This window comes from Amborella trichopoda, chromosome 4 (assembly GCF_054954075.1).
Source record: "Amborella trichopoda isolate Santa Cruz 75 chromosome 4, AtrichopodaSantaCruz75HAP2 v2.0, whole genome shotgun sequence".
Taxonomy (NCBI): domain Eukaryota; kingdom Viridiplantae; phylum Streptophyta; class Magnoliopsida; order Amborellales; family Amborellaceae; genus Amborella; species Amborella trichopoda.
Window position 1 is genome coordinate 13,197,203 of NC_142339.1, and position 24,521 is coordinate 13,221,723.

Sequence of the window (24,521 nt, forward strand, 5' to 3'; positions counted from 1 at the left end):
CATGCTCTTTTTCTCTCATGCATACCTTCTCTCTCTTCATGCATGATCACTTGAGTGTCATGTGGCATACGCATGCTTCCACCCCCATCATTATGTTCCTCAAGTATGCCTTCTCTCTCTTCATGCATGATCACTTGAGTGCAATGTGGTACATGCATGCTTCCACCCCCATCATTGTGTTTCTCAAGCATGTCTTTTCTCTCCTCATGTATAATTATACATGTATGCTTCCACCACAATGCTTATCTCTACCACCCATCCATTAATAAATTTGGTTTTCTCTCTCTCTCCTGACCTCTTCACGTCCTCACTTTCCCCTCTTTCACCCTTAGCCTTAAAACCCCTCCTAAGCCCTTAACCTCTAAAGCAAACCCAATTTACTTGAAGCTTAGCAACCGGAGTGGAACTTGTTGAACATTCCATCTTAGGAGCTTCTATTAGAGTATGTAAGTAGATTTAGTTTCCATGGTTTCATGCTTATGTGAATGCATTTTTCCTTACCCAATTAAAATGTGAAATTCGAGTGTGGGTGCATGCTACTAAAATTCTGTTAAAATGTATTCAGATTTCTAAAAGTGTGCTTCATGTTTGAGAAATTGTTAAGATACCTTAAGCCTTGCCTTAGACTATGAATTTTGGTAGGTCAGTAGTATATTGAATGTATTTCAACATGAAAAAGACCCCTCGTTAATATCTAATTTAAGTTGAGAGCTATTAGCTATTTATTGAAGCATCCCAGATCTGTAAAATGAAATTCCATGGATTTAACATGTTTTTGTGTAAAGCTTTTAACTGACCAAAATTTACTATAATGAGGCTAAACCAATTTTAAATTTTATATATATGAGTCTATTTTAAAATAGGGTTTGGACTCATGATAAAATTCCTTATAGTTTGAACGTTATTATCATTTTTCAAGTAGGGTGTCACCCTGGATTTTCTGCCGCGCAAAACAGAAATTCCATTAGAGAACATCAAATAGTTTGACAAACTTTAGATCAATGTTTGAGGTTACTTCCTATATGAAAGATGTCTTTTTATGAGTCTAGATTGTCATAAATTTTATTGCAGGGTTAAATGATCTTTAAATTTAATGATATGCCCTTAAGAGTGGACATTGGACATCCTAAAAAACCAAAAATATATCATAGTGATGTACATTGATATATAGCATGTTATCGACATGACAATGTCTTTTGAGCTGATAAGAATGATAATATGACATAGTGATGGTTCTTGTAATTATATGTATAGCATGCTCTTGACATGTTGACATTTTTGTGATTATAAGTATAATGTCCTTCGGATAAAATATGTATGCATGACAACATGCTTCTGATAAGATATGTGTGCATGGCAACATGATTCTGATAAGATATGTGTGTATGACAATATGCTTTTGATAAGATATGTGTGCATGGCAACATGCTTCTGATAAGATATGTGTCGTGGTAACATGCTTCTGATAAGATATGTTTGCATGACAACATGCTTCTGATAAGATATGTGTGCATGGCAACATGCTTCCAAGGCGTTAGATACAACCAAGATTCTTGCAAAGACAAAGAAATAGGAAATATTAAGGAACACACTTAAATCTTAAATACTTGCAAATGACTCTAACATAAAAAATTATTGGGTGAGAAAAAAGATTGAATATTAAGAATAATCAAAAAAATTATGCAATATAAGCTACATTACCTTTGGATGGGTGGGTCGCAATAAAATTAATGGTTTCCCATATAGTAAAATCTAGCCGAGATAGCAACCAAAAAGATTTTTTACCTATAATGAAATAGAGAATGAGAAATCAGCAGAGAGGGAGAGAATTTGAGAAAAACGTAGAGAGAAGAGAGAAATTTAAGACGATGATATAAATAAGAGGGAGAACGTAGGAGAGAGAAAAAAATTTAGAGAGGGAGAGAGAGATTTCTAGAGTTTGTTGGAGAGGAAAAAACTTCCAAATTTTGTGAGAGATTTAATAAAAGAGATGAGAGAGAGAGAGGACGTGAGAGAGATAAATTAGAGAAATATGAGAGAGAGGAGATTTTATGAGTAGAGAAAAAGCGAATTAGAGAGAGAGGAAGAGAGATGCATGGAGAGAGAATTATAGAGAGGGGGCGAGAGAGATTTTAGGAAAGAGAGAGTGAGAGAGAAAGATATATACAAATTATAATCTTTAACGTCTATATCTATCAAGAAAAGATGGAAAAAGGGGAGTGGATGAGACATTTTAAAAAGAAGAGAGAGGAAAATAATGTTTATTTTTATTAAAAAAAATAAGAGAGAGTTAGAGAGAGGGAGAGAGATGCGTGGAGAAAGAGTTATAAATAGGGGGGAAGAGAGATTTTAGGAAAGAGATAAGAGAGATTTTAGAAAATAAGGAGTGAGAGATATAGAAAAACCATAGAGAGGAAGAGAGAAAAATATGGTGGAAAAAAAGTGAGAGTGGGAAAGAGGAGATTATAGGAAAGATTATCTAATATAAAATTAGAAATCATGCTTATCTTTTGATAAAGAGATGGAGAGAGATACATGGGATAGAGAGAGGGATAGATGTGTTACCTTGAGAGAGAGAGAGAGGGGGCAATTTTGAAAAAAGAAAAGGACATGTGATGCAAGAATAGAGAGGGTATCCCTCTTGCTTAATATATAAAATATTAGATAGATAGATATGGTCTCTTTTCGTAAAATATTAGTTCTTTTTGTTTGGAAAAGTTAAAGTATGGAATAGGCTTTATAGAAAAAGTTAAAGCCACAGCTCAAAACTCACGGAAAATTATAGTTTAGTATTAAACAATCATCTCAACCTTAATCATTATGATTGTGAAAAAAATTAGGATTTCAAGTCTCAAAAATAATGTTTATTGTAACACATTATCTAGACCATCTATTTTCAGGTGTTTAAGAATACATAAGATTTATACTATTTTTTGAGCTACAAATTTCATAATCGATGGTGGAAATAGATTTTAGAGCCATCAAGGATTTTTCATGCCTAAAGTGTTTTCTAGACAAGATTCAAGATGAGGCTTTGCTATTTTTTTCATGCCGCCCAAGCCTAATAAAAAGTACATTCTATTTGGCTTGTGATTCTTCCTTTATATTGAAATTATAAAAAGGGAAAATATCTCCGTAAACCATGTTGTTATGTTTTCATTTCTCAACAGATCTAAGGTTTCAAAACATATCTATAAGCATAGATCTTTTATATTCATTTCTAAACCCCCCTTATCTTTCTCTTCCGTTGTTTCTCCCTAAACCTGCTTTTTTCGATATTAAAAAAAAATATTTTTTCAATATTTTTTTTTAAAAAAGAGAGGTTTGGAGAGAAATATGAGAGAGATAATGGAGTTTAGAAAGGAATAAAAAAAAGGATGTCATTTGAACGTTTGATTTTACTTAAAATATAGGGTAAAGTTGGTCGAGAGGGATAAAAATATAATTCATGGGATCTCTATGCAGCCAGATATGTTTTGAAGCCTTGAGTCAGTTGAGAAATGAAACCTAAAAGATATATTTTGAAACATTGGATTTGTTGAGAAATGAAACCTAAAAACAAGGTGAACGGGGATATTTTCACTTATAGAAAGACTTTTATAAATTGGATTTGGACCCTGATTTGCTGCGATTGATTTTGAGTAGACAACCCAAGATAGGTTATTGCATGAATATAACATATTTTTTAAAAAATCAAAGTAAAAATTATGAGATTAGTTGCATTGTAGGATATTTGAAATAAAAATGGTCCAATTACCCACTCCATGGTGATTCAGATGATTCAAAGTCATCTAAGAGATTTTCAAAAGGGTAGATATAAACAACAAACTTATCAAGACTTTTCCCTTGAAGATTTTTTCTCATGTACTGTATATATAGACATAGAACTCACTCAATAAAGGACACTCCTATTAAAGACTTCCACTAGGTACATGATATCTAAAGATGCCATGGCCATTATATGTCATGCCATATCGAACGGTTCAGATTCCCCTTGACAAGATCGTGAGCCATGAGATCACAGCAATGAGCAATTACGAAGGATACTCCTGATATTAGGCATTGTTCAGACTCCCTAATACGAGGTCGCCTCATAGATGGGGTCCAATAAATCCTCTCGTCTCTTTGTTATTGGACTTTTTACCCAAAAATTGCCAGAAAAATGATGAAAATACCCCAATTTTTTCCTTTCCTTTGATTAATGATAGCACCTACAAAAAGAGATGCTAATAAAAAGTTATTATACAAAGCGATAGTTTCAATAGGGTTGTAACCTTAAACAATCCAATTAAGGGCATACCTCTAAATTTTGTCATAAATATAATTTTGGTATAAAAAAGTCTTACGATGGCTTGAGAATCTATTTTTATCTTTAATTATAAAACTTTAAACTCTAAAATGGTTCAAATCTAGTAGATCTATACACATGAAAATCTTGAAAATAGACGGTTCAGATAATGTGTTGCAAGATACACTATTTCTTGGACTCAAAAGCTTTTTTTCTTTTCATATTCATACATCTCGATGTCGATATGATTAATTAGAGGGCTTTCCAACATCAAAACAACCTTTTATGATGGATTTTTTGAGGTACACCTTTAATTCTACATTTTAAGGTTGCAACCTTATATAAATTTTTTGCCTCTTCTTTTGTACATGGAGGTCACAATCATTCTTGTCTTTTAAATTTCAAAATGGATGGTTGTAAAAATGGCATTGAATGAATACAAAGTTTTTAAAAAAAAATTCTTGAATTTCGTGACTCACCATAAGCCATCCAATTTGGCATATAATGAATGAGAATAATTGTGACCTCCATATACAAAAGACAAACAACCTCTTTGTAGACAACCACATTAATTAATGAGCTCAGGAGCATAGTTTACTTCTACTCCTTTAGTCCAAAGACCTATTTATGAAAATTTTCAATGTGAAATTTTGGGAACACTTAAAAAATATTTGGTGATTATTCTTAGAAAAAAATAAAATTTGTGTTTCTAACACTTAGATCTCATCATCTAAAAACTGGATGTTCTCTATTTAATCTCAAAAGTTTTTTGTTTTCAAGTGTACTAGATACTACAACTATAAATTTTTATTTTTATATTAATCCATAGGTTTAAGATATTCCATCTCCAAATTGAAGAGTTCTAAAATTAATTCTAAATGGCATTCTATCTGAGGGAATAAATGAACATTTTACTCCCGAGGGAGTAGAATATCTTTTGGATTAATTAATAGAGTAATGATCTTATGAGACCCTCCCATACCCATGTGTGTAGGACCTCAAAGAATCATCATTAAATTTGACACAAATCTCTAAAAAAGTCAAGTCTCACACTTATGTGATAATGTTTTTAGAGATCTGTGCCAAATTTAATGGTGATCCTTTGAAATCCTACACACATAAATGTGGGAGGGTCTCATAGGATCATTACTCGAATTAATAATGTGGGTTACGATGGAATGTTATTTAAAATCATGAAAACTTATTCAAAGTTCAAGGGAAAGAGGCAAAAGAAGGATAATGCAACAATCTCAATCTTTTTATTCTTCTTTTTCTAATTTTGGGGACTATGGATATTCTTTTTCAATCCCTTTCTCCATATGAGAGAGAGATAGGAGGAGAGGGAGGGAGAGAGAGAGAGGGAGGCAATTTTATAATGTTTTCTAAAGAGAGAGAGGGAGAGAGTTTTATAATGTTTTCTAGAGAGAGAGAGAGGAGAGAGTTTTATAATGTTTTTTAATATCTTTTTCTCCCCAATCCAAATAGAAGTTTGAGAAGATAGGAAATTGAGAATACTTTAAAAATTGTGATATTAGCATAGGTGCCACCACATGGAAGCATCAAGTCTTAATACCCACCCAATATAAATCTCCTACTTTATCACATATATATCGTATTATTTTAAAATGGTGCAAAGCATGGGCAATAGAGATAAAACACTTGGCAATGCCTAAGAAATAAGAGAATAAGGCACTATCTTCATTTATGATTCCTATTCAGGCCTCATGATTTATTTGCCCTTTAGGTTTCCCACAGGAATTTTGAAAATAAGACTTTAGATTAAATATATGCTATTGTGTTTATTGGCCAGGGTATTTCTTCTCACCCTAGAGAAAAAGAGAAAAGAATAATTTATACATAGTAATTTGCTTGTGAGCACTAATATTATAGTAGGGAGTATAGTTTACTTCTATGCCCTCGGTTAAAAGACCTATTAAGGAGGATTTTATCAATATGAAATTTTGGGAATCAATCAACAGTTACTATATAATTTTTTTCAAAAAAAAAAAAAAAAATTGAAATTTTAGTTATCTCACCATCTAAAAATTAGATGCCCTCTATTCAATCTTGACATTATTTTTTTCAAGTGTATAAAAGAGTATAATTAGGAAAAAAAATTATTGATGACTCTATCGGTTGAAGAGGTTACGTACTGTTTATACTTGAAAATGCAGTCCCCACCTTGGTTTCGAGCATAAACTCGTCAAAATAGTCGATAGAGAAAGAGTCATGTCAATTTGTGTTCTGGACCAGAATTAGGCCACAAGATCTTATCCTGCTCAAAGTGTCAATAAAGCCTACTTCCCACACACCTTGGCCTTAGAGTTTGAGAGAGGTTTTTGAAATATTTAATCAAAAGAGGAGGGGATTTTATAAAGAGCTTAGAACAAAGCTAAAGGATGCAATCAAAATAAATGCTATTAATGAAATCAAAATAAGAAAGAAAACGATACCTTAGGCCGGGCCCCTAGTCCTGACGCTCAGAGTTGGTGCCGTTTCAGAGTCAATAATTGCACGACTAGTTCCGATCCTTTAGGTTTTCACCGGTCAAAGCTATGGGTGGAAGACGGCCCGAAAAGTCGGATTATCTGGACCGCCTTCGGTTTGGATTGAATTGGATGAGATTCCTCAGATTTGAGATATGAGGTTTGAGTTTGGTTTTAGGTGTTGGACAGGCTCGAGTCTGGTTTGGCATAGCTTACACACATAATCACAAAATTTCAATTTTTCTAGCTCGAAGAGGAGCTCTATGTATATAAACAAAACAGTTCCACGATCACCATTGGGCTTTTTTTATGCAATATGGGCCTTCAAATTCTGGCACCATTGGCAATGACGCCCAATCAGCATTACTTAAAATCAGCACAATTAAATACTCCAAGATCATATGATCTTGGTCCTGGTACAACTTTTTGTGGGCGAGGTGTTAGATGGTCAATGTTAGTGGTAGTGTCGTTGGAGGCATTCAGAGTGACTTTCTGATGCAAATTGCTACATGTCGTCTTCTGGACATTCTTTCGTACAACTGACTGACCTATCACATTTCAGCACCATTCTGATTATTGTTGGTGCCATTCCCAATGTCGTTGGTGCCACTCAATAGTTTGGATGCCATCATATGATTAACGGCTGATGTGACATTATATTTAAAGAATCTGAGAGTGGCACGCTCTTTCGTACTGACATCTAACATGTTTTAGCCCTCGTTGACATGTGTTAGTTTATACTGATACGTGACACAAGTTCACACATTTAGCATGTATCCATCTTTAACTGATAGAATCCTGAAGCGGTTGTAAGTGGTGTTGGGGCCACTAACAATGTCATCGGGCCGATTTTTTTTTTTCACTTGTCATCGTGTCTATTTGGATTGTCAAGTAGTTTTCTTGTGTCGGCACTGGGAGTGGCAATGGTGTTAGAACTTTATGCTTCCGGACTACTTCTAACTTGGTTTTGATATGCCATGCTCGTTCTCAGGTTTATTCCTCAGAGCTTTGAGCATTGCCAAGTGGTCTGGGTTCATGGGTATGGTTGGTGGTCAACTCAGGATTGGTGTGATTAGCTCAAGTTCCAAGGTCGCTTGCATGGAGTATTTTGGTCTTCTACAACTTCCCAAGTGGTCTGGGTTCATGGGTATGGTTGGTGGTCAACTCAGGATTGGTGTGATTAGCTCAAGTTCCAGGGTAGCTTGCATGGAGTATTTTGGTCTTCTACAACTTCTTCGATCGGGATCATAGTGTCTATACATACTCAAAATTTGGGATCCTAAAATTAATTATAGGTGGGGTTTTACTTGATGGAGGGAATGGACATTAAGAGTAAAATATCTTTTTGCTTTACTAAAAGATTACATACTTAATATACATGTGATATGGGGTTTATAGTTATTTTATGTGTATTGTAGCCTAGTATCCAAAAAAATAAGCTTTTATGTGCCATGAACTTACTATGCCATGTATAAACAGATACAAAAATATACAACTTTTCATAACAAGTACAATTTATGTTACTTCTCTAAGATATGCACTCTCTATGATGGAGGGTGGAGATTAGTGCTAGGTGGAGATGACAAACACACACCCAAGTAAATTAAGTGCCAGACGCCCCATGGTTTCACATATATAATATATCAATAAATGTATATACTTAACCCAGTGTTTTAAAACTAAATGACTTTGAATCATCGATCTTGATCGAAAATCGACTGAGAGATCTAACATTGAATGACCAAAGAAAGACCACAAAGAACACATCTTAGAATTACAATAATCGATCAAAATAAAAATGACATGACACTTTCAGGATTTAGGGGCACAATTGTCATTTTTCCATGGCAGGGGCGTTTGGGACCTTGAGAAAAAGTTAAATGGTGCGATGGCATTTTAGTCATTTTTACCATTCTCAGTCACATTATTTCTCTGCAAATTGACAAGCTGCTTTTGTTGTGCACGAAAAGCCTCTCCTACCCTCCATTAATATATAAGAAAAAAGAAACTTCTCTTAAGAAAAGGATAGAGAGAGATAGAGACTTAGAGAGAGAGAGTTAGAGAGAGACAGAGACATTAATATATAAGAAAAAAGAAACTTCTCTTAAGAAAAGGAATAGAGAGAGAGAGTTAGAGAGAGAGACAGAGACTTAGAGAGAGAGAGTTAGAGAGAGACAGTCTTAGAGAGAGAGTTCGAGGGGGTCTTCGCTCGTTGTTGCAGTCAGCCGAGGGACAAAATGGGCCGACATGCTTTCTCTCTCTCTTTTCCTCTTTCTCTGCAACCTAATAAACCTGCCCTTCTCAATTCTCTTTCTAACCAACGCACTTAAGAGAGAGAGTGACTTAGAGAGAGAACAGTTACAGGGATAGGTGACTTTAGAGAGAGAACAAATAAATGGAGGGAGGACTTGTAGAGAGAATTTAGAGAGAGAAAAAATAAGGCTTTTAATAACAAGCAGTCGTTATGAATCTCAAAGAGACCCATTAATGGAGAATGCCCAATTGCTTTTAGGGAAGAAAGCAGAAGGGCAACTTGGCTTTCAAATCCCTTTCCTGTGAGTCCACAGCCATTCTCTCGCTCTTCCTCTTTCTCTCTCTTTCTTTTTTTTCTTTTCTTTGAGAAATTTCCTTGTTTGTTCCTTATAATTTATCTGTCATTCTGGGCTTTGTTTTTTAGTATTTATAAGTTGAATTTTTAATGCCCAATTTTTTTTTTTTATGGTATTAATTTACTGCTGCGTTTTTAGAGCTTTTCTCGATCGTTTCAGGTCCCTCTACATAAGGATTTTAAGTGTATGGCATATATTTTGTTCCTTCTTTATTCTACTCTTATTTTATTTTTATTTACGGGTTTCATTTTTTTTTGTTTATAAACACCTCATTTCCATTGGAAACCAGTAGAGGTGCCTTTTCTTTCACATCGGGTTTTCTTTTTTTCTTTTTCTTTGGGTCTCTCTTCTTTTTTTGTTTTGACTTTTTGTTTTTTACATTTTACTTGTCATTGAAAGCTCTCATGTATTGGGATTCTGCCTTCCACTACTATTTCCTCATTTTTAACGTATTTTTTCTTCGGTTTCTATTTTTGGTTTTCTTTTTCTTTTTCTTGTTCCCTTTAATAGTCGATAGCGTTATTCATTTTATCTATATATTTGAGAATTTGCTATAACTCTCTCTCTTTCTCTCTGAGAATTTGCAGTAATCTTCTCTCTCGCTCTCTCTCTCTCTTCCTCGTGTATATATTACTACTACATTAGAATTATATCAATATCTTGTCAACAGAGTTTCTCTTTCTACTGAAACTATTTCTTGATGGGCTTGTGATTCTCATTAGAAGTGTTTGCCTTCGGCGCTACTAGCCTATGTACAAGCTCTGTGTTTCGAGGGACCGTGAAATCATTTTATCATCTGAAACTTCTGATATCTACAAAAATAATTATTCTTCATTTTTGTTATTTCTATGATTTTGACTTTGAAACATCAAGTTTTGCACCGGGGTTTTGGCCTTTTTGTGTTGTTGATTTGGTGTTTTGAATCAGGGTTGTGGTGTTTATCTCAGAGAGTGCAGAGTCGATAGTATTCTTAGGGAAAATCAAATGGGCAAACAGGGTCCTTGCTGCCATTGTGGTGTTACAAGTGAGTCTTTTCTTTTTCAGTTTGAGTGTTGTTTTTTTTTTTGAGCTTGCTTTGGTTACTCTGAGTAAGTCATTTCATTGTGTAAACTTCCATTGTTCATTTGACCATTACACGCATGTAACCATGAATCAATACATGCTGCATCCAATCGAATGTATTTTTCGTCAATAACAAAGTATATGCAGAGGATATTACTATGAAATTGGAGATTCGTGATGGGTCTGTTCTGATGTCCTGAATTTCGTTTGGACATGGATTTCTTTTTTCCATTAAATTGTTGCATAGAAGTTGTGGAAGTGTCTAAAATATGGAGCTTTTGAATGTCAATAGTTTCTACCTTCAATATGACAATGTTTATAGTTTAAATCATTTGATTTTTTCTGTTGTCGCCAAAGCGTCATCAACATGGAAGATTAATTGCAATTTGGTCTCGAAAGAGTATACTGAACTATTTCCTGTCTGAAATTAGGCTTCCTTCCCCCTTCCTTCAATGAATGTAGAATGTCTGGATCTTATATCTAAGAATGTTGCAGTACTGGTTGCTGCATATCTCTACGGTGATGGAGTATCTTGATTTTTAGAGCGGTATATGGGGGTTCTTGCAAAAACCAAGCATTATGAATCTTATGACTTTTGGTATTATTGTTCTATGGCCTCTCCTAAAGAAATTGGGAAACAAATTCTCCACCAGACTTGTTCTCATTGGAGGCTTGGCCTTGTGGTCAGAACCAATAACACCAAAAGCCAAATCTTTTTCCTACATTTCCTTCTTCTTAGCCCCAAGAAACTTGCAGAGCTTCTTAACATGCCCTTATGGATCAATTTAGAGTTCCCCTTCTCCTCTCTTGCTTCTTTCTTCTTTTCAAGCCCAAAATCCTAATGATTTACTCCATGCTTGCCTCGGGTAAAATCCTTTGATCTCCTTGAGCAATAGCCAAAGTGGCATTTCATAGTGACAATGTTACTTCTATGAGAAAAGTGAGATAAAATATGTGAAGGTCTGAATCCAAAATGACAAGGACACCTTGTTTCATAAAAGGGAAATTCTGAAGCTGTCATGTTGACTAACTACCCAAGGTGTTTCTCCTCAACCATTGAATCAATGGTCTCAGGAGCCTAGCAAGAAGACATGCCTGCAAGTGTCTTCAACGAAGGACCAAAAACAACTACAAATAAAAGTGATGGAGAGGTTGAGGTGACATGTCGGTCCTCATGGCGGGTAGCCCATCGACAACTGGGGTATTCACAACTTCCTCAGCCACGAACGACAATTAAGGCTTATGGAAGAGGCAGGAGAATGAGTCATAACCTTTTTTTGATGGATACAGTTGATGATAATAGTTGAATGTTTCATTAGGATACTTATTGAGAAAACAAAAGAAAAACTTTGAACTGAGTGGATGGAAATGGACCTTTTTGCCCTTAAGATAATAGATTTGAAAATCCAGGCATCCATACTGATGTTCCCTCTCCTTCCATAGTATTACAACCCCCTTGTCTCATTTCTTTGGCATTGCATCTCCTTGCTTGCAAGGATCATGGTGCCTTTTTTTTTCTTTTTTCTTTCATTTTGAATGGGTAAGATAGAACTTAAATTTCTGCTTCAGCACTCTCCATCACCATTAGTGTAAGCCCATCTTCCCACAGTCCCACTGAAGTAGGCAACTGGTTCAACTAGAGAAATTGGAATTATAATATTATAGGTCTCTAGACATTTTTCCCAATACATGGATAATCTATTCACCATGTTCATATCTTGTGATTGGTGTACCCTTCTTTCCAGGTCTTCTTGTAATTATTACTCCCGCTGGGGTCAACATTGTTCTACTTTATATGTGTGTATACATGTAGGAGTTTAGTCCTTTATGTGTATGTCAACTTGTCAAGTCATTCTTCTAGTTCTTTCTTTTCTGTTTATAGACTTCAACTTGAAGGGTTTTGCACAATCATGTAAGCTAGCATACATTATTTTTTCCATCCCCGATCACTGTGCTAAAACTTCAGATTGGAAGGGGAAATTTTGATATATGCCTGGGCTTTGGGTCCTTCAAAACTTCAGGTTTTACGTTTTCCGTTATATAAGGCTATGGTTGAGGTGTTCAAAGTCGTTGCACTAAATAGTCTCTTACCATATGCATTTCATGTCTAAGTTTTGGTTTTGCTTCTAGTTTTAAATAAAAGTAGAAGGGCCATGGTTGCTTTCTGATGGTAAACTCTCTGGATTGTACTTCTCAGTTGCTATGCAGATGCTTTCGTTCTTTTCTTCCCAAGATAACTCCTCTCTACTTGGCAAAACAATCTTGATGTTAATATTCTTCTGTCACTAGAATCGTCATCATTTTTATTCCAATACTTGAAATGTCCCGATATGCATTAAATAGTTGTGTGGGGCTCCTAATGCGTTACATATATTAGATATCATGTGCCTTAACATTTTTATATGATTTCCTTAATGTTGAAACTTTTATGGAGCAGGTACTCCACTATGGAGAAATGGACCAGCAGATAAGCCAGTGTTGTGCAATGCATGTGGGTCAAGATGGAGGACAAAAGGTAGTCTAGCAAACTATGCTCCATTACATGCTCGTGGAGTCTCTCCCATTGATACCGAGAATCACAAAAGTCCTAGAGTGGACAAATCACCTTGTAGATCAAGGCCACCTCAATTTTCAATGAGAACAAATCAAGATGATAGGCATGCAGAGAGAATTGAAAGGCTTCAAGGATATGACCCTGGTCCAAAGGGTCTTGAAGATGATACAAGCAATAGGTCTAGTTCGGGGTCTGGGATATCCTACTCTGAGAGTTGTGTTCAATTTGGAAGCACAGATGTCAATGATGTGACAGGTTGCCTCTTGTTTTTGTAACTTCTAAAGTGGACTTTTCAAGTGAGGGATATGGGAAAGTATGCTATATCCGATGGACTATGATACATTCACAGTCTGCTGGATCATTACTGTCCTTTGAAATGACGAATGGCGATGGGGTGCTAGTGGACCCAAAAAGAGCAAGGCAGAACCGAATGGGTCTTGCCCTCTCGCCAACACTGTCCGTTTCAATCGATGGCGATGAGTCCATTGCCTTTGTTTTCTCTGTAGTCCATTCCTCTCTAGAATATTTCCCCATAATTCTATTTCTGTTTTGTCTATGGTGTGCCTGTAATTGAACATTCTCCCACTCATAATATAGGTTCAGCACAATCACATGTATGGGACTCGCACGTACCTTCAAAAAAGAGGACATGTATCACACGCCAATATTTGTCTCCAGTTGAAAAGCTCAGAAAAGATCTCTGTGAAATTCTACATGAGCAGGATTCCTCCCAACTATCTGGATATTCTGAAGATGATGTTCTGCTTTTTGATAGTGAAACCCCAATGGATTCTGTAGAGATCGGCCTTGGCAGTGTTCTTATTAAACATCCACTTTCAACATCAGGAGAAGAGGAATCAGAAGCAAGTTCACTTGTGGCTGAAAGCAGATGCTGCATTGTAAATGAGGCCTACTCAGGGTCTTCATTGTTTCCTGCGCCAACCCTGAACAGGGAAAGAGGTTCAATTCAAGTTGATGATAATGCAGTGAAGTTCAGAGAAGGGGAGATGGACCGGATTTTTCATGAGAAAATGCATACTCTCGCAAATGAACCTTTGTAAGCTGATGTAGTTTTGAATGTTACATTCCACTTTCTGAGTATCCATGTAAATTCATCATAGAAAACATCCCACACACACACACTTGTGCGTGTTCATGTGTTCTGGGTCAATATAATTTGCACAAGTTATAGTTAGAGAAATTCATGCTAATGTCCCTCTAAATTATCACTATTTAGGAACTCCCCACCAAAAAGTTTGATTTTACATTCAAACCCTTTTTTTGTATTTTTTATTTTTTCCCATATTACCTCTAGATCAGACCTGGAACGTCCGAGGTGTAGTTTTTTTGCACATAAACTTACTTTTTAACTTGAAGGTCTGAAGTTGTCTCAAATATCAACTTCGGACCTTCAAGGTTTGTAGTAGCTTTTTGAGAAACATCAACTTCGGATTTGAAGGTCCTAAGTTGATTTGAGACCTTAATTGTGTTTGATGTAGAGTCGTTTGGATTTAAGTGCAAAAGATACTAATTATGTACCCTGTCATGTAAACCATGCAAGTGGGGCTAGATTTTACACCCATGTGGAAGATAATAGTATAAACAGCATGCCATTCGTGTACCCCATTGTCATGCATCGTGTAAAGGGGGATATATTTTACACCCATGTGGAAAATATTATTGTAAAGGAGCATGCCGTGATGTACCCAACTTCAGACCTTTAAAGTCCGAAGTAAGAGTAATTTGGTGAAAAGTAAAAAATTTGAAGAGAGGGGTAATGAATGTAGAAACAGAAATTTTTTGGGGACTTTCTAAATAACGGGAATTTGGCGGGATATGGTTGAAATTACCCTTCATAGTTACAAGTTACAGTACTTCCTTTGGTTGTTAGATTCATTGCATATTTTCATAAGATGCTGCTTCTCTTGAACGTCTCTATTCTTGCCCCAACTCATGACTCATTCTTACTTTGTATGTTTTTTCAGGGAGAGCTTGCATTCCAATAATTTTGACACTCTAGGCAGAAATGACTCTGCTTCAAGATACATTGATCCAAATGTATGACTTCATACCTACCTATTCCAGTTCATTAAATTGTTCTCTAAACATTACATTTCAGCATAGGATATGCAGATGCACAGATCCATGTCTTTATGAAAACTGCCAGGCATGCTTTTATAGTTCCAAACTACATGCCTAGGAAAGAAAAACAATGCCTCATATTACGGTACTCGAGTTTTTTGAACAATCTGCACTTTTCTATCATTAGTGACAAACATTCACTACCCAAGTTTCTCGTAATTTTCTAAATGAATTGTTAAATCTGTCAGATGCCTTTCTGGGTCGTAGGTTGAAGCCATGTACTATTTTAAAACCACTTGGGTTTTTAACTAATCTAAATTATGTGCATCTCCTTTCAAGGTAAAAAAGAATAATGAATTTGCTGAAGGCAAAGGGGTGCCTTCCTGCTCATCTGGTCTTGTTGCGGGTGGTGTCTCCACAGCAGTCAAGAGACCTCTTGATTGGGAAGTTTGCAAAAGCATTGAAGGTATGTTCCTATGTTCTTTGTTACATTTTACAACTTTGAAGAACTAATTTGAGGCTTATGAAAATCCTTTGATTCACACTTATTTCGATAAATTAGTTTCATACCTTAGGATTCACCCTATGCGGTAGGGACATGGAGCTTTTTGTTCCTACCATTTGGTTGTGGATCCTGCAGTTCTCTGTCTTAAAAAAGGGAAATGTGTCACCTCACTTTTCAATTATTTAAGACCATCATCATTAGTATCATCCGAGCCTTATACCAACTATTTGGCGGCTACGTGAATCTTGTTTCAGCATTCTGCTCTACACGCAGTTAGGACCTTCAATTATTTAACATTTTTCGCCTTTTCTATTATTTCAACTCAAAATTATGTGTATTTTAATTGGTATTTTGAAATTACATCGAACACATGGGTAAAATAGTTAGTATATTAGGGGCATTTTTTACAAATTTCCCTTAAAAAACGAAAGGAAATGGCGTGGTAATAAACTAAGCACAAGTCTTTTAGATGGGTGATAGGTTTAGCCATTCCTTTGCAGGCATGCATCCTAGTCTGCTGAATGAGAGCTGCATCAGTGAAAAGAACAAGGAATCAACTTTTGCGAGGCATTTTTTATCTTACTTTGTACTCCATTATAATATATCCCGAGTTTTATTCTATTTTTGTTATTCTGCCCTTTCCTACGTTTGATTATTCTAGAGGTTTGATGTTATGAGATTTAGAACCTTCTGGGAATATCGCCTTTAGGTTGACATTGATGTATCATGTGTTGATCAGTGATGCTGTCAATTTATTCCTAGTTTGAAGGGTATGGGGGTCCTTGGAAAAATACAGGTGTCTGGTTTATGCATGTTAACAAGAGAGAAATCTGGGAAAATATAAAATTTTACAAACAGATCTCCTTAAACACCAAGATCATGCACCATGAACACCTACAAGTTTAGCCCTTAGAAGAAAGGGAACAGGATAGAAGTTTTGGAACTAAAGTTCAGAAGAAAACAGATGGAGATACTTGAGAAAATTGGAAAGAAGCAATATAGTCATGAAACAAAGCCCCAAAAGTTTATAATTTCCAACGAAATCAGACATATCAATACTCAATCCTGGAAATTTTACAAAAGGGAGCACTATTCTTTTTGGTTTGAGCTCTTAATTATATTACATATTTGTTTCTAGATCTCAATCAATTAAAATAAATTTTCAAAAGTAGCCAAAAATGAGAATATGAGAAATGATTGCCTGATTGGTGATTCTCCAACCACTCTAAATTGAACCCAAGATATGCATGTTTCAGGTATAATAGCTAGAACTAAAGAAAAATAGTGAACTCTGAAACTCACTTCTTTTTTTGAGATCATGTAATGTACAAAGATGATGTTAAGTGACTATACTAAGCAATGAAAGGAGAGAATACTCTCATCATGTGCGTATGGTTAAGAAACAAGACTACTAAGATGCCCCTTCTGCTCACATTCTATTAATCAGGAAGTGTGCATAAGGCTTTATGTGAATTTTTATGTCAGTGTCTGTAAAATCTCACTGGTTACCGATTATTACTTCCTCATATGGGGAAATGATTGAGTAATATTGCTATGAGATTTTGCATTCATCTTTGCATGAGTTGCTTCTTTAGCATTTATGGCTTGATTCATTCTACTATGAATCAAAAAAAAAAATGATCATGTCAACATAGCGATACTAATTCCCTTCATAGCAATAGAAGGTTAGAATCATTTTAATCTCTGGTGCTTCAAACCTGCTTGAAAATCTTTTCCTGGTTTAGTTAATTTGTTGGAGTAAATGGATTTTTTTTTTTTAATGAACTAGTAAGTGGGTTTGCTTACTCTTTAGAGTATTATCGGATGTTGATTTCCTTTGTTTACTCTTTAGAGTATTATCGGATGTTGATTTTCTTTGTTTACTCTTTAGAGTATTATCGGATGTTGATTTTGTTTGCAATTGTTTTGGATATTTAATCCGGTGTACTCTTAGAACTGGTACTCTTCAATCTTAAGACATCGGCATCCTTTACAGTTTCAAACTAATTCAACTTCCTTGGCTACCCTGCGCACTTGCATATACCAATAATATAGGCTCAAACTAGAGGGATCATGCTGGCCTGCTCGCCAATTAAAATGACACTTGCCTCCTTCAAAAACTATTCATTATAGGGCAGGATCTAGTGCATCCACCTTCCAAAATGCATCTTGGAGATGGATTGAGATCCAAAACTTCACAACTCTTATCATCCCGACCTCCACTATCTTGAATTGAAAAAATAAAAAAATTGAATTTTAAGCCTTTAAAACGATCCACTTTTTATTACTTTTTTTATTATTATTTTTATTCATTTCAATTTTTCAATAATCAGATCTGTGCCATTTTAGAGCTCCAAATTCATGGATTTGAGCCGGCAAGGTCCTAGCATCCTTGAAAGCCAGGAGGGATGCATGAGTCTGTGGGCTTACTAAAAACATTTCCTTCATGATCTGTTTACACTTTTGGAAAGACTGGTGGTAATTAACATTTCTCTGTTTGGTATCTTGTTCTTAGCCATAATTTTAAATTATTGGACTGCAGGTGCAATAGAGAAGCCAAAGAGCAGCCTGAAGAGGCCTTATAGTTGCGATGATTTGAGTGGTCATCCAACTAAGTTTCAAAGAATTCATAGTGGTGCCAATAAATCTGTGAGAAGTGGAGAATTTTCTGATCAAAAGGAGCTTCTGCAAAATGATGGGTTCCTATCTGAACCTTGCAGCAAAGCTCCATCTTAAAATTAAGGCATCTTTCCCTTTGGAAAGGAAGATTTAGAGGCTATGCTTTGTAAAGGCTTTTCATCTAAGAGTGTATTATAGCAATTTCCCAGGCATTGTGAATAGCTTTCTTCATGCTGTTCTATCAGTGCATCCCCAAGATGGTTTTCGAGATTGGTTTTCATTCCCTCAAGAACTAGTGAGATAATATAAGGCCATGCCTTTGCATTGTTCATGTGCATAGCATGTTGGAGATTGCCCGGTTCAGTCTCTAGGCATGTCAACAAAAGTTAGTACTTTTTACACGGATACAAATTTAGTTTTTTCTCATGTCATGGTGTGGATAGTTGTATATGTTCTTGTTGTCAGAGAATGCTTAGTGGTGATACTTATCCTTTATCCATCGAGAAAGCAATGTATCTTTTTTCTTGGTTATCGAAGTTCGTGGATGAGAGATTTGAATGATAATGACTAGTGTTTTAAAGCCCAGAATTGGGTCCTTACACATGTGGTGCGCGATGTGAATTGGCAGATTCGCTGAGGTGAGTTTTAAAATATAAAAATAAAAAGTTAAATTCAATGGTAAACGTTTTGTTCTACAACCTGGAGTGCCAGTTCTTGATCTTATCACCCAGTTTTTTGACAGAACATGGCAGGTCTCTCCAAATTGAACCAATTCCTGACTCCATAAATGAACTGCATCAGTCCAATCCTGTTTCGAATCCTCACTTCCCAATCCAAATTGAAGACTTTTAAAACATGATTACGACAAATCAACACTCATTTAAGCTTGGAACTAATGGATAAACTAATTCTCCCTTGCCATCCGTTTTAACTCCCCGCTCTTACGTTGCTAACGCAGCATCCCATTGTAGCGATAGGAACAAAAGTTAGGAAATTTACAGTATTCACGCTCTCTCAAGTGAAGGTTTCAAAGAATGCCTCATCCCAAATATTCATATTACTTCATGCCGCCCTACTGTTAGACCCCAGCTCGGTGTGTGTATTGGTCGAGGGTAGGGCCAGGAAACCTCCTCGACCTAGCCGACACAAGAGAGTGACCATCCTGTGTGCTATGGTACACAGTGTCCACTTTGGTGTCTTGAATTGCCAGTCTTGGCGGGTCAATTTGTTAAACCTACATGGCTGCATAGGGGGAGTGGATAAGCCTTGGGTTGATTGGGTGGCCTGGTGCAAGACAACAAGCTAGAGCCCATGCCCTAAAGCCAGGCCAGCGCGTAGCAAGACGGTGAGTTGGACCATGGACTTCGTGGTGCACGACCGGCAGATGTTCGAATTTTAATTTTGGTGCTGGCCGATGCTGTGTGTTGGCCAAAGGTGGGCAGTGCCCGTCATGACGCGGCCAGGGCTCATGGTATTCCAATGGTCACTTTGGCAGGTGCGGTAGAGGTTCGCTGCTCAGTGTTCATTTGTATGTTGAATTTCAATTCTTGTACAAGAGTTTTATATAACCCCAGGCCCAGACTGTTGAGGGGCATCATACCCTTGTAACTGTAAAGAGCTTGGATAAATTTGGGTCACGGCCCTTCTGAACTCTCGTGGTCCCTACCTGTGTATACTTGTGTGTATCGGTGGTGCTGGGTGTAGGTGTTGAACTTCACTCAAAGTAGAACGGGCTTGGAGCCAAGGCCGCACAGTGTGGCTAGTGAGTAAAATGATAATAAGAGTGCCTACGTAACGGTTGATGTCAGAGCCGAGCTCGTCCTTCTCGAAGTGACGGTCCCAACAGTGACTGAACGTGTGGCTGAGTTAAAATGGCGACTATAGTAGGTGGACCTCGTGTTGCTTGAGTGGTTTTTAGTGGTTTAAAACATAGATCGGTGTTTTGGATCGGATAGCCTAAAAACTCATCAGGATAGGTGAATCGACAATTTGGATCGGGAATCGGCCGAATCGTTCAAATACGGCAATAAAAAAAATTCAAAAAAAATATTAAAAATCATTATAAATATTATTTTTAAGGAATTCAATAAAAATGGGGGTACTACATTATTAACTTTCATTTTTTTTATCAATATGTGAATATTGAGATGTTCTTTCCCTGTATGAACTTATGTTTAGTCAACATTAATATAATATTATTTTAATTATAATATAGTATTATTATAATCTAGATATCTATATAACTATTAATTATAATATGGTATTATAATATTACATCAAAATAATTTAAAAATATTAGAAAACACTTTCATATAATTTAAAATTATTTTTAATGTATATAAAAATAATTATATTGACATAAATTTAATATAATTATATTAAGTTATTAACATAAATAAACAACAACTTCATATAATTATGTTAATTTTTGTAAATTATTATATGAAATTTTATTTTTGTAATTAAAGATTAAGTATATACACTTTATGTTTGTATATTATAGAAAATAAATAAATATAATTAATCTTAAAAAGAATTATAGACCAGTTCATTTGATAGATGTCATTGTATAAGAGAGAGATCTATTTATAGAGCATTTAATTTATACATTGTTGTACATATGAGAGAGAGAGACCGCACACTATATATAAATTATAGGATTTTCTTTAATGATGTTCGCACGCACATATTTTCAACGCACATTGTTTGATGCCATGTAATCTATATAAAAAGGTTTAAGAAGTGGTTGTGCACTACAAAGGGTGTGCATTGAATTAGCCCACATCGAAGCTTTACAGGCCAATTCACTATAAAAGGTTTGTAGCACGTGCAACTTGAAACGATCGCGGGACTAGGACGTGGTTGATATGATTGCGTGAGTGGGAAACAATCACAACGGACAAATGCCAAGGTAACGTGGGCAACATAAGCCCTCAATTTTGAAAAACATTAAAGAGCTACCCTTGTAAAAAAAAGTGCAAATGAACTGTTTGTGTAGCAAATCGGTTGGCCAGATCCGAAACTGTTCTGCCAATACCCGATCCGGATCGTCTGATTCCAGATCAGATCGATGACTTTTAAAACACTGGTCACTTCTATTAAGGAGAGTGGAGAGGTTCTCTCCTCTAGGCTCGAGGAAATGGTATGCAACATTCATATAATACTCCAGAAGCGCATCTCCACTTCATCCACCTACCTCTAATTTTATACACAACATCTTCCTCAATATCTTCATTCTTATAAATTATCGATCCAAGATATCGAAAATGATTTATTTAAGATACTTTTTGGATATCAATTTTAACTAGTTCTATGTTTCTACCCTTATTATTATTAAACTTGCACTCTATATATTCTGTCTTAGTCCAACTAATTTTAAAATCGTTAGATTCAAGCTTCCCTATAAAGTTCTAACTTTGCATTAGTGTCGTCCCTAGTCTCATCAATCAAAGCTATGTCATCTATACACCACAGTACATCTTCTTGTAAGCGCCTATTTAAGTCATCCATCAACAAAGTAAATAAATATGGGCTCAGCGTTGACCCCTGATGTAGGCCTACTGTCATTGAGAACTTGCCTCTCCATTAATTATCCGTATACTAGTTAGTGCTCCCTCGTACATATCCCTCAATTCGTGAAATTCTAAAGACTCATTTCTTTACCAACAACTATAAATTAACTCTTTCGGTACCCTAGTGCATGCTCCTCTAAATAAATAAAGACCACGTTGAATTCTTTTTCCTTCTCTTTAAACTTCTCAATCAATTGCTTAAATAGGAAAATAGCCTCAATGGCTGACCTCCTTGGCAAAAACCAGATTTGATTTTGTGATACATTCATTTCATGTAGTGGTCCTTGCTTCTTTACTCTCTCTCACAACTTCATAATGTGGCTTATAAGTTTGAACCTCTCATAATCGCACAATTCTGTATATATTCTTTGGTCAAGTAAATAGATACAAGAATACTTTTTCTCTACTTGTCTAGCATTTTTTTTATTCTCAAAATCATGTTGAACAGTTAGTCAACCAGAATATGTTACTCTCTCTTATGCACTTCCAAATCTATATTAATATACCATCTGGTCCTAAAGTATTTCATATTTTCATCTTTATAAAGCTTCTTTCACTTCGAATATTTTAATGCTACAAATATATATATGACTTCCAACCTCATTTACTTTAAAGGTTTGTCATAATGCTATGCTTCCAAAGTGGTCACCATTTAACAATTTTTTAAAATAAAAATTTCACCTTTCATTGACCCCGTCATCCTTCACAAAGACCATATAATCGATACTCTTAATGCATTGAATATGATCAAAATCAGTGCACTTCTTCTCTCTCATGTTTGCCAGTTTGAATATGTCTTTTTCACGTTCCATTGTCCCCAATTTGTTGTATAAATTTATACGGTATATATATTTTATCAAGCTTTGTAATATGATTGTTTTTTCACCAATGTCCTATTTGATTCCCTAGAAATCAGTAGCTTGGGGAGATGCCTCTCCTAGAACTATTATATCATGGAATTAGCATCTCTTGGAATATGGATATTTGCTGTTTGGATAACATCTAGTGAGAGAGCTAGAAGATGCCTATCCACTATTTGGATAGGTCGCACAACTCTGTATATCTCTTTTGTTCAAGTAAATAGATACAAGAATACATTTTCTCTACTTGTCTAACATTTTTTTTGTATTCAAAATCATGTTGAACAACTTAGTCAACCATTATATGCTAATCTCTCCTATGTACTTCCAAATCTATATTATATTTGGTCTTAAAGCATTTCATATCTTCATCTTTATAAAGCTTCTTTCACTTCAGATATTTTAATGCTACAAATGTGTATATGACTTCCGACCTTATTTACTTTAAAGTTTCTTCTTAATGTTAAGCTTCTAAAGTGGTCGTCATTTAATAATTTTTTAAAATAAAATTTTCGCCTTTCATTGACCCCATCATCCTTCATCAAGACCATATGATCATACTCTTAGTGCATTGAACATTGTCAAAATCAGTGCACTTTTTCTCTCTCATTTTTGCCAGTTTGAATATGTCTTTTTCACCTTCCATTGTCTCCAATTTGTTGTATATATTTATTAGCTTTCTTATTGAGATTTCTATATTCTTCTAAGTTTTAATCATTTCTATTCCATTGTCAAGCTTTGCAATATGACTTTTTTTTCACTAAGGTCCTATTTGGTTCCCTAGAAATTGGTCCCTTGGGGAGATGCCTCTCTTGGAATTAGCATCTCCTGGAATACGGGCATTTGCTATTTGATAGCAAGTGAGAGCTAGAAGATACCTGTCCACTATTTGGATTACCTTGAAGATGAACGCAAATTAAAAAAATTTATTATATCCTTGTTTTTATTAAGTTTTACCATTCTCCATATTATATAATTCTTATTATTGTGGGTATATTTTTTTCAATAGTTTTTTACAAGTGAGGAATAGCTAGCAACATTGCTGAGTTTGTGTCCGAGTTTATGACGTGGTTACACATAGTCCAACTCAAATAACATCAACAAATTAACTGAACTAGGAGAGAGGGAGAGAGAGAGAGAGAGAGACGAGGGGGGGGGGGGGGAAGGCAAAGATAAAGACACCGATAACGGATTGACAAACAAAGAGTACATAGATAGAGAGAGGAAGGAGATGGTGGGAAAGAGAGATAAAGGGAGAGAGAAGTTACAAAGATAGAGAGGAGAGAGAAATGAAAAGAAAGAGAGATTGTGGGTTGATATAGGGAGAGAGGGAAGAGGTTACAAAGATAGAGAGAGGAGAGAAAGAGGGAAAGATAAAGAGAGTGGGTCATAAAGAGAGTGAGAGAGAGGGAAAAGTACATAGATTACATAAATTGAGGGAGGGAGAAAGGTGAGATAGTGATAAAGATACAAAGATTTGGGGTTGAAAAAGAAAGAGAGAGAGAGCGGGAGAGAGAGGGAGTGAAAGATTAGGGTTCGAGAAGTTTTTTTTTATACAGATCTAAACCACTATTAAAGTTCAGTTACCAGGGAAAGGGAAAGTGACAGAGGGGGAAAGAGAGAAGAGAAAGAGAAAAAATAGAGAGGGAGAGATAGAGAAGAAGAAGAAAAAGGACCGAGGGCGTAGCCCCCGGTCTGAGACCAAGAAAGGGAGGGAGAGAGAGAAAGAGAGAGAGTGAGAGAGAGAGAGAGAGAAGGGAAAGAAAAAATGAAAGAGACAGAAAGAGAGAAAAAGAGAAGAGGAAGAGAGAATAGAGAGAGAGAAGAAGAGAAAGAGAGAAAAATGTGGGGACACAAGAGAGGGAGAAAAGAGAGAGAGAGGGA

At 35.7% G+C, this 24,521-nt stretch overlaps 1 protein-coding gene across 4 annotated transcripts; it reads left to right on the top strand.

The window, feature by feature from the left end:
- Positions 1-9,271: 9,271 nt before the first annotated feature.
- LOC18423203 (GATA transcription factor 26) lies at positions 9,272-18,790 on the top strand. Of its 4 annotated transcripts, none has more exons than XM_020673400.2 (8): positions 9,272-9,329; positions 10,311-10,407; positions 12,883-13,254; positions 13,597-14,056; positions 14,985-15,057; positions 15,421-15,547; positions 16,087-16,153; positions 18,129-18,790. In XM_020673400.2, exons 2-8 carry the CDS (start codon positions 10,368-10,370, stop codon positions 18,169-18,171), a joined length of 1,182 nt encoding a protein of 393 aa, XP_020529059.1. In that variant the 5' UTR covers positions 9,272-9,329; positions 10,311-10,367; the 3' UTR covers positions 18,172-18,790. The 4 variants fall into 4 exon arrangements, with proteins under 4 accessions (XP_020529059.1, XP_088721034.1, XP_011626314.1 ...); XM_088864908.1 differs by having other exon boundaries at positions 15,430-15,547; XM_011628012.3 differs by lacking the exon at positions 16,087-16,153.
- The last annotated feature ends 5,731 nt before the right edge of the window (positions 18,791-24,521 follow it).

Coding starts and splice junctions, on each gene's coding strand:
- LOC18423203 (XM_011628012.3), top strand. CDS start 10,368: ATGGGCAAACAGGGTCCTTGCTGCCATTGTGGTGTTACAA. Junction 10,408..12,882: donor CTGCCATTGTGGTGTTACAA/GTGAGTCTTTTC, acceptor TTTATGGAGCAG/GTACTCCACTATGGAGAAAT. Junction 15,058..15,420: donor CAAGATACATTGATCCAAAT/GTATGACTTCAT, acceptor TCTCCTTTCAAG/GTAAAAAAGAATAATGAATT.